At 49.9% G+C, this 15380-nt stretch overlaps 1 protein-coding gene across 14 annotated transcripts in view; it reads right to left on the reverse strand.

Moving 5' to 3' along the window:
* Positions 1-15380, reverse strand: part of EHMT1 (euchromatic histone lysine methyltransferase 1) — a 2375011-nt gene that overhangs the window by 257194 nt on the left and 2102437 nt on the right. For all 14 annotated transcript variants that reach the window (XM_069609714.1, XM_069609713.1, XM_069609712.1 and 11 more), the window contains one exon: positions 15023-15167. In XM_069609714.1, the coding sequence (XP_069465815.1) occupies positions 15023-15167 (145 nt within the window). The remainder of the gene's footprint in view (positions 1-15022; positions 15168-15380) is intronic.

A 15380-nucleotide genomic window follows, 5' to 3' on the forward strand; every position in this document is an offset into this window, starting at 1 on the left:
TCTGAGGACACCAGGGCCTAGATCTCGCAGACTCTGCGAGCTGAGGCGAGGCCCACGAGCAGAGATGTCTTTATGGGACCAGCCTGATGTTTGCGGGTGCCACAGGCGCAAAAGGTTTGTGCGCCAAGTCGCCCAACACAACGTTAAGGTCCCACACACCGTGTGTGGTTTCTTTATAGGCAGGTAAAGTCTGTGGAGGCCCTCCAATTGTCATTTGACCACCGGGTTGGCAGAGAAGAGGCCCTCCTCTGAATTCCTGTAACCCCATATGGCTGCCAGATAGGTGTGTCATGTATCCACCTGTACGCCGGAGTAGGCGAGATGTGCCGAAAAGGAGAGCACATCATCAAAGGTGCACCGAAGGGATCAATCTCCCTAGAGTTGGCCCAATGACAGAATCTAGACAGTTTACTCTTATACTGGCTCCTAGTAGCCTTGCTTCTAGCGCCCAGGATCATCTCCAGGTTAGCTTGAGCTAGGCTCAAGTGCTTCAGAGTGACCTGCCCAGAAACCACGCTCCGAGGGCGGGTTAGGAGCAGGATGGAGTACCCTGCTCCCCTGCTGGGTCAGGAGAGGCGCTGGGCACATCGGTAGGTGAATGGGTGGTCTGTCAGGTAGGCTGACTAGCTGGGAGAACCACAGCCTCACCAGCCACCAAGAGGCTATCAAGATGATGCTGAGGTGCCAGGATTCCTTTATCCTGCACATCACCCTGTGGACCAGGGGTGTGGGCAGGGAAGGCGTATGCCGACATGTCCTTCCATTGTATCTGGAATGCGTCGCCCAGGAAGCCAGGAGGCGAACTGCCTGCATTTCCTGGTGTCCCGGGTGTTAGGGAGAATTCTCTGATAAGGCTAATTCCCCTAACCTAGTGAGTGCCCCAGCAGCTTTGCTGGATTTTTGGGGTTTGTTTTTTTCTCCTGCTAAGAGTGAGACTCTTTTACTCCCACTCTTAGACATGATTTGAGGTATGTCCTTGACTTGTTATGCGCTTATGGGCTATGGGGTTTCTTTTTACTCCATAGGGTATCATCTGTTTTTCTGTACGTCTAGTACACAGCACCCTCAGTGCAGTACCACAGGGGTGTCACAGTGACCCCCAAACATAAGACTCCATACCCTGGGACTGACTACTGTCTCCCTGGGCATGTAAAGTCACCATTGGCTTTACTAGTCCAAAACTGTAAACAGAACCAGTACAAACCATCATATTGTGGAAGTACTGGTAAGGGGTAATTTGATTGCCTCTGGGTCTGTTTTCGAGGGGGCACTGTCCCATCCCCCCTCGTCGAGTTTCTGGCTGGTGGCAGTGGTTACCACGCGAAATATTCCTCCGGAATATTCTCTATGGGATTTTCCCATTGATTTTAAACGCACCACTTTTTGTTGCAATGTTAAAGATACCGCTGGTTTATTTATTTAATATTAAATCCCCGGTTGGGTCTTTTTGCCAGAACTTGATTCTAAAATGGCGTTTGTGTCCGTCTCTAACTCTGACCAAGGTCGAACCCTTTGTTCCACTATTTTGGCGGGCTTCTCGACAGAAGCCCTCCAAATGGTGCCACTCTGTCTGGGTTCCACAGGAAGGGTGGAGGGGGGAATTGGCACCCTAGACTACGTTGCCTTAGCAACCCAAGTCGCGCTCTACTCTCATTGGCCCAGTGGTGAGCCGCCCGGCTCACCACTTAGCGTGTGTGATTGACAGCTAGGCTGATGAATGGGGGTTTTTCTGCATAAAAGCAAGGCCTTTGGGACTGGAACTTCAGAAGTCGCCACAGGACCTAAGAATCCGAAGAGGGAAGCCGCTGAGCAATCTGCAACGACACCACCGGTGAAGCCCTGCTGCAGCCACCTCACCACTTTCCCAACAACAAGAGAAGATCTTCTGCTGGACGAGTCTTCTTCCCCTGAGCTGGTGGGATCAACCAGTTCACCCTTTTCGCCTTCCAAAGACGGCCCTTGGTCGAATCGCCAGTGCCAAGCACTCTGGCGGCCGGATAGCCAAGCTCACCACTTTTGACTGCGAATAAAAGGACTGCACCTTTTAATCTAGAACTCCGCGGCTGGTTTCATCCCTCTGCAGTGCAACGACTCCACGTTTCCTCCTCAACGAGATCTTCTCTTCCCCTGGTCGGAAACACGCACCTCAACCACTGCCAGGAACAACTGCCCCAGCTGGCGCTTCATTTCTCTTAAGATACTGTGTCCTGCCTGGCCTCCCCTTTCTACAGATTGCTAAAGGTGACCCTTAAATCCTTGGCTTCTAAACTGGGTTGGCTCCAGGCCTTCTAACTATATCTTTTGACTCACCCCAACCTCTTTTGAACACACTGCAAAGACTTTCAGTGTACTTTAAATCGCGTGATCCCGGGCACATTTTGCTTTGCTCCATTTAAAGTTGGCCTGGCCTATGAACTTTGCCTCTACAGTATAACCTGCCTTTCTCCCCTTGCTCTGAACTCTTAAAAGTGTTGGGAACTGCTTTATTTTATGCTCTGCCTTTTCTCTCCCTACAGTAACCTAAACTATTAGAGTGCAATCTAGGTTAAGCACTCACTTCTGTCTTAACAAATAGTTGTGCTTTAACCCTGACTTGTCTGATAGTTATCAAGGGAGGTGTGTATACTTACCTGACTCGGGATACAAACAGATCCACCTGTGCGATGCCCCCACCTGAGGAAGATCTCCTTCAGTACCAGGTCGTTCACTTGCCACTCAATTGTCTGCCCCTAGTCTGCTGAGCCTGTACGCTTCCAGGTTGGATTCCCCCGGGAGGTGGACCGCCCTGAGGTAGATGTTCTCCAGAGACCACTCCCACATGTTGACTGCTAGGTTGCGGAGGGGATCTGGCACCCCCCCTGCTTGTTGACATAGTACATGCTGGTGGAGTTGTCGTTCTGATCAGAACTGTGTTGCCCTTGATAAGGGGGAAAAAGGCCATGAGAGCCATCCATGTGGCCTTCAATTCTAGCCAATTGATGTGGGACTCCTGCCAAGTCCAGAATCCATGGACGCTGTGGTTGTCCAGAGTGGCTTCCAAGCCCTCTAGGCAAGAGTCCATAGTAACCATGACCCGAGGGCCCGGCTGTTGGAAGGGCTTGCCCTGCCGCAGGTTGTAGTCTGCGGACCACCACTGGAGGTCTGAGTGGAGAAAAAGAGGACTGTTGATGGCTCCGCTTGGAAGACCTTCTCCTGATTCCATGAGGCTGCAAAGTGCAACTGTAATATCCTCATCCTGAGCCTTGTGTGGGGTATGGCCAACAGGACCACTTCCATAAGACCCAAGAGGTGTTGGCACCACCAGGCCAAAGTGACTGGCCTGGAGAGGAAGTGAGCTGTGGCTCTCTAGATGGCCGCAATCTTGTCCTCCACGGGAAAAACTCTCACGGAGCACGTGTCCCATATGAGGCCCAAGAAGGTCAGGCTCCGAGTGGGCTGTATCTGCCTAATTGAAAAGAAAAAGACAAAAGATAGAACAATATCCGGGGAAAAGCGTGTGGTATTACATGGCCGAAGCAAAACCCAGGACCGTTGGTGAAATTGGCCCGTTCCCGTCGACGTGGAAAAGGGGACTGGGGAGTGGCGCAGGTGGGCAGCGTCAGGCGAGTGCATGCTCCCAGTGCCGCGCCCCGCGCACCTTTAAATTTGAAGGGGAAGAAGATTTTTCTGGTGAAAAAGGTTCCGTCTCCAGTCACTCGCAAAGGACGCCCATGCAGTATGGAGGAAAGGGAACGGGATGTCAGAGTACAATAGTTACAGATAAGTAACTTGTTCCTTCTCCAGCATGGGGTCTGGTTCACGTGCTCATGAATAAAGAATACATAGCAGTACAACATTACACAACCATGGGAAGGGACAAGACTCAACAGAAGCAATTACCCTTACCTCCAGAACAGGCTCACCCTCAAGCAAACAGGTTGTGTAGCACTGCCTGGCCGACCCAGTACTCCTCTCTGGAATCCCTGTTGACGCAGTAGCATCTTGTGAATGTGTGCGTGGACCTCCACATAGCAGCCCTGCAGATGTTCAGCAGCGGCACACCAAACAGGAACGCCATTGTCGCAGCAATCTCTCTTGTGGAATGGGCTCTCGGATGACCGGGCATTGGTTGGTTTGCCAAACGATGACAGTGTGTGATACAACCAGAGAGCCACCTGGAGATGGAAGCCTTGTACAAGGCCTTCCCATGGTTCACACAACCAAAGTTCACAAATAGTTGAGACGTCTTCCGGAAATTCTATGTGCGTGCCACATAGAACTTCAGAGCATGAGCCACATCCAGCAAGTGCAAAGTCCTTCAGCCAGCGACAAAGGTTTCGGCAAGAAAACAGGCAACGCTAAAGACTCGTTGAGGTGAGGTGGAATTCTGACAGAACCTTTGGCATGAAGGAGCGGTGCGTCTGCAGCACCACCCTTCTGTCGTGAAAAGTCAGATGAGGCTGTTTGCAGGATAGGGCCTGGATCTCACCAACCATCCTGGCAGAGGTGATGGCCACGAGGAAAGGCGTTTTCCACGAGAGGAACGAGAGGGGCCTGATGCATAGGCTCGAAGGGAACCCCCATGAGCCTCGTCAGTACCACATTGAGTTCTAACGCCGGGGCAGGCGCCTTCACCGGCAGACCTGGTGTAGCGGGAGATAGCCACCAGATACATCTTGAAAGAGGCATGCGCCAGCCCCGCCTTGGCCAAGGACAACAAGTACGGAAGAATCTGTGGGGCTGTGACCCTCAGAGGGTTGATCTTCTGCGAGCGGCACCATGTAGCAAAACGCTTCCACTTGTGCCCGTAGCACTTAAGAGCCGATGACGCTCTGGCCCTAGCAAGGACCTCCCTGCAGTCCGCCGGCAACTCGTAGCCTCCCAACTCTACGGCTGCACAAGCCAAGCTTTCAGGTTCAGCAATCTTGGTTCGTGATGCTGGATTGCGCCTCGTTCTCTGGTGAGCAGATCCGCGACCACTGACAGCTTGACTGGAGGTGACGTTGACAATTAACAAATCTGCCTCGGCCATGCCGGGGGCAACGAGGATCGTCCGCATCGGCACTGAGTTGATTGATGACTCGCAGTAGGAGAGGCAACAGAGGGAACACGTACAGCAAGAGGCGTTCCCACGGGAAGGAAAACGCATCCTCTATGCTCCTTGGCTGGTGGAACCTACTGGTGAATTTCTGGCATTTGGAATTTGTCGCCGTCGTAAACCGATCAATCTGCGGTCTGCCCCATTTGAGGAAAAGGCAGTCCACTTGATCCTGTCAAAGCTCCCACACGTGGCAAGACCGCAGCTCCCTGCTGAGGGGGCTGGCGATGGTGTTCTTTACTCCCGCCAGGTGGAAAGGAATGAGGAACATTCCCTGGGCGACAGCCCAGTGGCACAAGTCCTGTGTCTCTCTGGAGAGCGCTGGGGATCTGGTTCCCCCCCCGCTTCCTGAAATAAAACATTGTGGTGGTATTGTCCGTGAAGACCCTCACCACCTTGCCTTTGAGGGAAGGAAGGAACGACTTGAGGGCCCAGTCCACTGCCTGCAGCTCCATGACATTGATGTGGAGATCCCTCAACGCCAGCAGACACTGGCCTCTGGCTTGGACATGCCCGGGAGATGTCCGATGTGGGCTCCACAGCCCTCCATGGAAGCTAGCGTCCAAGAATTCCTGAAGGGGTCGCATCCGCAACCTGCAGAGTCCGATCAGGTAAATGCACAACAACATCATGCCAAGTAGAGATCTGATGGTCGGTACTGTAGCGGTCTTCAGTGTCAACAGCTGTTGCACCTTGCCTAGCAGGGCTGCCATCCGCTTGTCCAAGAGGGCCTGCAGGTAGGAAACTGGATTGAGCGTGGCCCCCAGGAACAGCGTGTTCTGTCATCGTATCAAGCAGGACTTTGTTAAGCAAGATTTGGAGCAGTACCCTTTGGGTGCACTACAACAACCTTGTCTTCCTGGCAATGGGAACCCAACCTTTGGTAGAAGTGTGTACTACACAAGTTGGCACTACACAAGTTGGTAGTGTGGCTGAGCAGCCAAGCTCATCTCAAGAGGGGTCAATGTGAGCAGTAGGGTGGTTACACAGGGATTCACAGTCACAAGTATCCAAATAAACACTTACACCCAAGGTTTCTTGATTAAAAAATTATTTAACAGTCAGTTTAAACGCCTTCTTCAGAAGGGGCAATATAATAGTAACACACAAATACATTCCAAAATACACAAGTGTTTTCTCTTAGTTTCTTCAAATCATCAAATACCCATTTGGGATGGCACACAGACACTTCCTACACCCTCCGGTCACTCAAAAAGCTAGGACACTGTGGACATTAATCTATCTGGTACTGGTACATTTAGAGCAATACTGAGATGAGGGTTAAAGTAAAGGAGTTTCAAAATAAAACAAGAGATCACACAAATATTCGGAAGCAGGTAAGTACTTGTGAACCCCCCAATGCAAAGTAAATTAATCCTTTCCTGGAGGGAAGGTAAAACACAAGCAGAGGAGCGAAGAGTCATTCAGGGAGCCAGGCCCGCCAATGTCATCAGGCAAAAGTCTAGGTGAGCTAAACTACTTCTTGCAGGTAAGTAAAAGTTTTGCACAATGTTATAGAAGTCTTTGTAGAAAAAGAGGAATCAATGTAGGACCACAAGCTGGGAGGCTTGTGAGGTAGAAGATGCAACTGCAATTAAGTAAGGCTACAACAACAAGAGGCAAGTTCTCTTAGACTGTACAGTACCTTTGGTTAGAAGAAATGGTTCCAACTGGCTTCTATTCCTGTGTGGCTCTGCAGATCCTTGTGTTCCTGTGTATCAGTTGTGGGACAAGATGGAGGACTTCGGGGACTCCTGAAAAACAACAGGACGGTCGGCGACAGAAAAGGACAAACTTTTCAGCTGCACTTCGTGGTTTCAGCTCCTCGCGAATCAGCAAATAGCACCACTGCGGTCTCACGGATACCACTCTGGACTTTCCTCGCATCTGGAATCCAGCACTCTGAGGTGGCACGGGCTTGGTCAGTCCTGCTTACTGAGAGTCCGGGGGATCTTCCAGCAGCTCGGGTCCGTCTTAAAAGTGATGCACTCCGTTTGGTGTTCCTCTCCCTGGCACTTCGGTTCCAGCAGCAGCAGTGGAAGCACAGCCATCTCCGAGAGGATGTCCAAATGAGTTCACTTTGGAGTTGATTGGTCCCACCAACTCAAGGGGAGAAGTCGTCCTTGCAGGGCTTCTCTAGTTGAGGCGAGTTTGGAGCTTCAGCACAGCAGCAGGGCTTCACTGGGCAAACCAACAGTCCAGGAGGTGGCAGCAGGCATCTCTTCCAAGTTCTTCTTCGGATTCCTTCATCCAGTGGTGGACTCTGCCCTTCAAGTCAAAAAGCCTTTCCTTTTATACAGGTTTCTCCCATTCATTTCAGCCTAGCTGTCAATCACGCATGTCTCTGGAAGGCGAACGGAGCGGCCTTGACTGACTGCAAGGGCATACATGTTTATCGGAAGTGGTTTGTGTTGCCCCTTGTAGGCCTCCTTGTGGAGGCCAGCATCCACCTTGCTATTGAGGCTCTGGAAGCCCGATACCGTGCCCTTGACCCGCCAAAGGTTATAAATAAAGCTTCAGACTTGCGGAAGCTCTTGGTCCTGTCCAGATAGAACTTTGGCACTCGTCTATCATGAAGACAGTGCAGAACCCGCTGAGCCTGGTTCTTAGGGTCTGCGAAGAAAGTAGGGAGTACTATCTCCTCATTTAGATGGAACGCAGAGACAACCTCAGGTAAGTACGTGGGAGCGTTCTGAGGACCACCCTGTCCCTGTGAAAGGTAGTGCATGGCTCGGATGCCATCAGAGCTTGGATTTCGCTGACTCAACGTGCAGGCGCAAGCCCCACCAAGAGGGCTGTCCTAATGGTTACTAGCCTGATGTCTGAGGAAGCCATTGGCCCAAAGGGTTTATGTGCCCAGGCGCAATGACCTGATCTTGGGGTACCACACGAGGTGTGGCTTCTTGTTGGGCGGGTAGAGCCTGGTGAGGCCCCCCAAATGTCAACCACCGCAGTGGCAGATGGGAAAAAACATCCTCAGAGTTCCGGTAGGCTCCGATGGCCCCCAGGTAGGCTTTGAGGGCGAGCCAGATGGCCATCAACTCAAGCCCGTTGATGTGGGCCGCCTGCTCCTGACAGAACCCTCTTTGTGGACATTGTGGCTGTCCGAGATAGCTTCCCATCCTGCTAGGGATGAAACCGTGGTGATGGTACCCTGCAGAGCTGGCTGACGAAAGGGCCTGCCTATCCGTACGTTTCTGTACATGCTCTACCAGACTAGGTTGTGACAGAGATGCAGTGGAATGCTGAGCGGCTCCGCCTGGGAACCCTTCTCCCGACTCCAGGAGGCTGTGCAGTGCAACTACAATTTAGGTGTTGGTACCACCATGCCGAGGTCATTGCTCTGCTGAGAAAATGCCCCATGGGCCTCTCATGGCTGTGATCTTGTCCTTTGAGGGGAACATTCTCTCAGAGCTCGTACCCCAGATGAGGCCCAGGAACGTTAGGGTCTGCCTGGGCACCAGCAGTGACTTCTTGAGATTGATGGAAAATCCCAACTCGTGTAGTGGAAGCATAAGGGCGGAGGCCGTGTGGGTGACTGCCTCCCGGAGACCTTGTCCTGATGAGCCAGTCTAGGCATGGATAGGCGTGGTGACCCTGGGCCCCAAGTAGGGCTACCACGCGTTCATCAACCTGTACAGACCCCGGGGTCAGAATTCAGGTCAAAGTGTAGAAACTTGCATAGGAAATGGAGGCCCATGATCAGGACCTCACAAAAGGACCGATGGGGCTGCAGATCGGTACGTGAAGGTAAGCATCCTTCAGATTCAGGGAGCACATCCAGTCTCCCATGCACAATGTCTCTGCAATACGCGCTGGGGAAACCAATGTATGGCGAGAAACCGTGAACACGAGTCCAGACCACGCTGGGAGGCTGTGACTTCTTCCACTGCCTGCCTCTCTTCGTGCGAGCGAATGTCCGCCCACAGAGATATTGTCCCAATCGGTGGGAGGGGAGGAGAGAGGTGAAGGAGGGATCGGTAGACGGTAGCCCAAGGACACTGAGGGGAGGATTCCAAGGGTCTGCGAACCTCGTGCATCGGCATGGGTGTGCGTCTGGCTATATGCCTTAGGGGTTGCTCTAGGGAAGATGGATAAGGATTCAGCGGACTGTTCCTCCTCTTATCAAGTTCCTAATCCGTAGAGGAACGGAACAGGTCTCCCCCCCCAGAGGAAAGGTCCAGTATGCGTTCCTGGGCATCCGGGTTGAATTTGGTCATCCGTAGCCCAGCAGTTGTCCTACCAGTAGCGGTGCAAATGGCATGGCCTGAGGTGTCAATGTGTGCCACGTTGGACTCCATTATGTCCTGTGCAACTAATTTTGGCCTCTGCCAGCCCTACCTTGAAGCGTGCCTGGTGCTGCCAGAAGTGGCCGAGGAGTGTGGCTGTGAGAGTGCCGACAGCAACAGGGGGCCCCCTCCAGCTGCCTAAACTTGGCGTTGAGGCACCTGTTGGTAGGCTGCATGGAACAGGGTTTAAGCTGTGACGTACTGACCAGAGCCGGCTGCTGAGAAGGAGGCTGTGGGGCTGCCAAGACCGTTGGAGGAATGGGAGCCGAAGTTGTGGCTACTGGCATGGGCAGCTGGGGCTGCAATGGAGCCGGAGGCACTGGAACCAAGGGTGGAGCGGCCGTGGGTACTAGCGACAGAACCAGAGGGAGTATGTCCCTGATCACCTCCTTGAGAATGATAGCCATCTGTGGAGACCTCATGAGGGTCCTGGCTTTTCAAGAAAACCCCTCTTCATAGGCCAGTGGAACGCTTGGAGGCGCATGGCCTTGAGGGTGCCGAGTCCTGAATCTACTCTGCCTTCTGTCTACGGGGTTTAACGCCCCTGCAACAATTAAGGGTATGCCGTGGGCCCCGTACATAGTGAAGACCAGTCCCACTTGGAAAGTCATTCCCCTACCTGTTCCCCAAAGGGGGGTGGGGGTGGTGTCGGACGAGCCGCCATTTTATCTGGCCCGGGGGCCATTTTGTCAGGATGCATACCGCATGCCTGTGTCGGGGTGCATGCTGCGTTGGGCTCCGCCTTTTCCAAGACTCCTGGAGGGGGAGGTTTGGGGCAGGGTCTGGTTGCACCTCAGGGCAGGGTCTGGTAGGCCGATTGCCCTCATCAATGTCACCGTTGGGCTGCGTACAGGCTCTCCCTCAGAAATCTGTCTGGTACTGGGGCGTTGCCCTTCGGGCCTAACCCCGGTAATAGAACCTTGCGGCCGCTCTGCTCAGTCACCGGTAGTATCTCGTGACCCCTCTGCCCGGCGGTTGATATCTGTAGTAGCAGGCTCGGTACCTGCACTGGTACAAGAACCTGAAAGGTCCTTCCTGTGCTTGTGCCTCCTAGACGGAGACAACTTTGCGGAGTGTGTGGTGCGTACAGGCACCACCTCGGACATCTGTCCGGTACTAGGGTGAAGGCCCGGTAATAGAACCTTGCAGCCCCTCAGTGTAGTGTCCGGTAGGATCTGGAGACACCCCAGCCTGACGGCCAGTAGCTGTAGCAGCCTCGGATCTGTAGTGGTACTAGGACCTAAACGGTCCCTCCCGCTCTTTCGCCTCCTGGGGGAGGAGTCGCCCTCGCGGGGTACGTGGTGGCCCTTCAGCGCAGTCTCTGCTAGGATCTAGGAACCCCCTCGGCCTGGCGGCCGGTAGCTGTAGTAGCCTTGGTACCTGATCTGGTACAAGAACCAAAAAAGGTCCTTCCCACTCTAGGTGCTGATGAAAACAGTGCCCCTACCTTGGGCCTGGACTTGTCCTGACAAATTCCTTCGTGTCCTCGGGAGGCAAACGTCCAAAGAGCTCCCTCCACTGGGCAAGCTTCAGAGCGTGTGGCGTGACATCCATCCAAAATACTAAAATACAAAAAACCATACTAAAAACATATGGGGAAAAGGAATTCCTAACTGTTCCCCACAATGAGATTAACCCTACAGGGTTGCAATCTTTGAATTTCCTTTTCCTGATCCACCCTTACAAATAGATTGTCTGAACAGATTCTATTGCTTGTGAACACAATAATATTTGTCATTGTGGGGAACAGTTTTGAATTCCTTTTACCCATATGTTTTTAGTATGGTTGTTTGTCTTTTAGTATTTTGGATTGATGTTACGGTATGATGAGTCGTGTATGAATGTTGCACCATGAATGGCAAGTATGTGTGATGATTTCTTAGCCGATTTTAGGCATATTGCTGCTGCTGTTTTGCTATGTTGAAATGATTAGTGTTTAATAATTTGTGATTTACTCACCAGTTTCCAATTTTTGTATCACCTTAAATTTTGATACATTATTATAAATATATTTTGCTCTGGACACATTCTTTCTGTTTTTTGATGATATTATAATACTCTGGTCCAGAGGCTATAGTTTCCCTGCTGCTTTCAGCAGACTATTTCATAGACCACTTGGGCCCAGTGCATTGCAATTACTACATCTTATTACAGTTATCAATTTCCCGACCGACGGGTCCAGAGAAAGACACTTCTCTTTACCCACCATCTGATCCTCTAACTTTCTAGACCCAGCACACACTATCTTACAATAGGGTGCTGGAGGGGTTTCTTAGTATCCCCTTTGTCTAGCTTCTCATGTAACATGTTTGTTACCCTTTCCTCACTGAATGGCTGGTGGCAGTGGTTTACTTTTTCCTACCATTATAGGATTTCACTGCGGGCTGCGTTCACAGCCACGGTAAAGCACCCATGGGTGCCATTTTTGTCAAAATGGCCCCAGTCTTCTTTTTTCGCCATTTGTGAAAAGGTCCTTCTTGAGATTTACTCTGCGCACCAAACCAGGTTTGGTCCCTTTGTTTGTTTTGTCTTTGGCAGGCTTCACGAGTGAAACCCGCCTCTGGCTCTAGGGCGTCTGGCGGGGGCCGGAATCTAGGGCGGTGCTCGAAACTCCATGTGCTTAGTCTCCGAGGAGACCCAAATGCACTCTGTGTTGATTGGCCGGCTCGCTGTCCGGCAAGGACAGCCACCCTGCTGGGTGACTGACAGCTAGGCTGGAATGAATGGGAGCAAGATGCATAAAACGTGAGGCTTTTTGGCTTGGAAGGCACAGTCCACCACTGGACGAAGGAATCCGAAGAAGAACTTTAAGAAGATGCCTGCTGCAACACCAGTTCATGTGCATTGCTTTTAAGCTGGCCAAGCGCTCCAGGAAGATCCTCCGGACTCCCAGGAAGCAGGACTGACCAAGCCATAGCCCCTCAACAGAGTGCGGGACCCCAGAAGCAAGGAAAGCCCATCTCCACAGCCAGGAACCGCAGTGTTGCTATTTGCGGTAGACACGAGGAGATGAAACACCGAACAGCCACTTGTTTGAAGTTTGCTGGTTGCGAGCGGTGACCGTCCCATTGCAGTGCAGGAGTCCCCAGAAGTCCTCCCTCTTGTCCCCATGACTGAGGACTAGGAACAGTGAGATCTTCAGAGATGCACAGGAACAGGAGTCATTTGCTACACTTTCTTCAACCTAAAGGTACTCTAAAGTCCAAGACAACTTACCTCTTGTTGTGTAGCCATTTGTCCTTGTTGAAGACTTGCTTGGATGCATGTGTAGAGTTGCTTGCAGCTTCTTTCCTTCACAAGCCTAATCAGCTTTTGGCCCTACTTTGATTTTCTTCTATTCTACCAAGACTTTTTGAACACTGCAAAATACTTTCTACTTACGTGCAAGAAGTGCTTCAATTCACCTCGACTTTGTGCTAACTTAACATTGGCTGGCCTGAGCTCCCTGAATTACTGTTCTCTCTGCTGCTTATGCGTTTGTCTTCCTTCCAGGAAAGGATTAACTGACTTTGCCTCGGGGGTTGTATTGAAAGTACTTACCTGCTTGAGAATATCTGTGTGAATACTTGTTTCATTCTGAATTCTCTTCTCTTTAACACTACTCCTAAGAATATTCTAAATGCAACAGTGGTATATTAATGTCAACAGCACCCTAGCTATTGAAGTCACCCGAGGGTGTAGGTAGTGCCCGTGTGTCATCCCAAATGGGTATTTGCTGATTTAGATAGCTAAAAGTGTGTATTTTTGAAGTATGTGTGTGTGGCATTTTATATCGTTCCCTTCTGAAGAAGGCTTACTCCAACTGATAAATTCTTAATTGTTTTATCAAGAAACCTTGTGTGTAAGAGTTTATTTGAATACTTGTCACTGTGAATCTCTGTGCAACTCCCCTACAGCTCACATTGACCCCTCTTGAGATAAGCCTGGCTGCTCCAAACGCTACCAACCTGTGTAGTGCAGACTTACATCAAAGGTTGGGTTTCTATTGCCAGGAGGTCAGGGTTGTTGTAGAGCACCCAAAGGGTACTGCATAAAGTCATGCTTAACACCTTCGTTAGCCAAGACTCAAGCAAATAAATCATTGTGTATTGTTTCATGCAGGCTGCCAACTCCAGTTATTATATAGGAGAGCATGGCCTCTCGTGTTAAGACAGGCAACTGAGAACAACCTTGCATGATTGGCTTGCGGTCCAGGCACGGGCTGAATATTGGAAGGACATTATTGTCACTACATGTTGTGTGCCCATCTGTGATAGCGAACCCACCGTTAAGTATATGAGTACGGCATGTCCTCAACGACATTACTGTTTTTATTCATATATTGCATATTTAAATATTGTACATTATGTGCTCAGGTATTTGAGCTAATTGAGATCTATAGGTGTGCCATTGTAAATTAATATATTTTTCAGTTTATCGGTATGTTAGAATGGAGAAGTGTGATGGCTAATTTCAACTTTGCATCAGCCTGCTACCCCTGCCTGAGAGTTGAGCATTGTTGATCCTTCATGCTACTTTCCTTTTAGAGTGGTTTGGCTTCCTTTTATGAGTGATGTGGTAGCCCAGGGCTAGTGGTTGAACAGCCCTGAACAGCGGATTATACGAAAATTGCTCAATTACTATGAACAAATACAAGGCACTAAAAATAATCCCTACTGTTCCTCCAGGAATGGTGCAAAGAGCGTTAAACAATTCAAAAAGACCAGAAAAGCCACCAACGGATACGCTACAAAAGATGGCACAGTATTGGGTAAAGCAAAGACACATTTCACCCATTTCACTGAAAAACAAGCAGAAATGAACAGCAGCGATTTATTAATCTAATATGAATATAATTTAATATGAATACAAAATCACTAGCACCTAAAAAAAAATTAAACCAATTGTCCAGAAAACTTGCCAGAGTACAGGTGCATTTGTAAGTGTGTGAATTTAATGATTACTGGGTGGTGTGCCAATCTTGAGAAGGACGTGTAACACTTGAAATGGTTGTGTATGTAAGTAAGGGACATTAATGGAAGAGCTTTGACCAAGTACAAATGCAAAAATCTAGTTTTTCTAAATGATCAGATAACTGCTATTGAAAGCTATATGTACATTCGATATGTATGTATTCATTTTGGCAATCAAGACAATTTGACTATCTTTAAACTTGATGGGTTAACTATTCTCAGCCTAATTATGTCTTTTCCACGTTCACTAAAAAAAGTTGGCCTCCCCCAGAGTTGGTTCTGAGAACCATCTTAAAAAAATTCATTAACATTTGCACGCCTTAAGAGCGTTCCATGTCGCCACTTAATGCTTGGATGCAAACATAGCAGGAACTGACAGCCTAGGTGAAAATGAAAGGTTCTAAGAGCTTAAACATATTTACGTTTAGGCTGGTGGGTTCTAGTGAATTCACTGCACAAAGGCCAACTTGCATCAGTTTATGCTTGCTGGGGCTTCAAATAAACATATCCCAACTTTAAATTAAAGCTCTGCAAATACTATGGAACCTCCCATTAACAGAAGTGCTGTTTTGTGCTCATGCCCTGATGTACAAGGTGCAATTAAGAGAAGCAATCGGGAGACAAATTACTTCACTTATCAATGCAATAAAAGAAGATTAGGAGGTTTTGAGACAAGAGTACAGAAGGAGGGCGCATGCACTTACCTGCAAGTGTGTAATATTTCGATCAACATTCATGGGGGATGTCACACAGTTCTGCGAAACGTATTTGTAGTTGGTGGGGTTGGGCTCACTGTCCACCCCATTGACACATGGAATTGGTATTCTTTCATAACCACGAGCAATGTCCCTGTAAGAATTCAAAGGAGAATGTTCACCTCAGCAGCTAATGTAATTACATCTAGCCACGCTGGTACTCACAAGGCCAATTCTGGAATATTTTATCTATATCATTCAAAAACACTCACTGTCAATACGCAACTAACAAAAGGCAATGCAAAACGGCATAGGAAGAGTTGTGCCTCACCAAACATTAACAGTGCCATAGCATTGGCATACCGAA

This window comes from Ambystoma mexicanum, chromosome 8 (assembly GCF_040938575.1).
Source record: "Ambystoma mexicanum isolate Mex_15411 chromosome 8, UKY_AmexF1_1, whole genome shotgun sequence".
Taxonomy (NCBI): Eukaryota; Metazoa; Chordata; class Amphibia; order Caudata; family Ambystomatidae; genus Ambystoma; species Ambystoma mexicanum.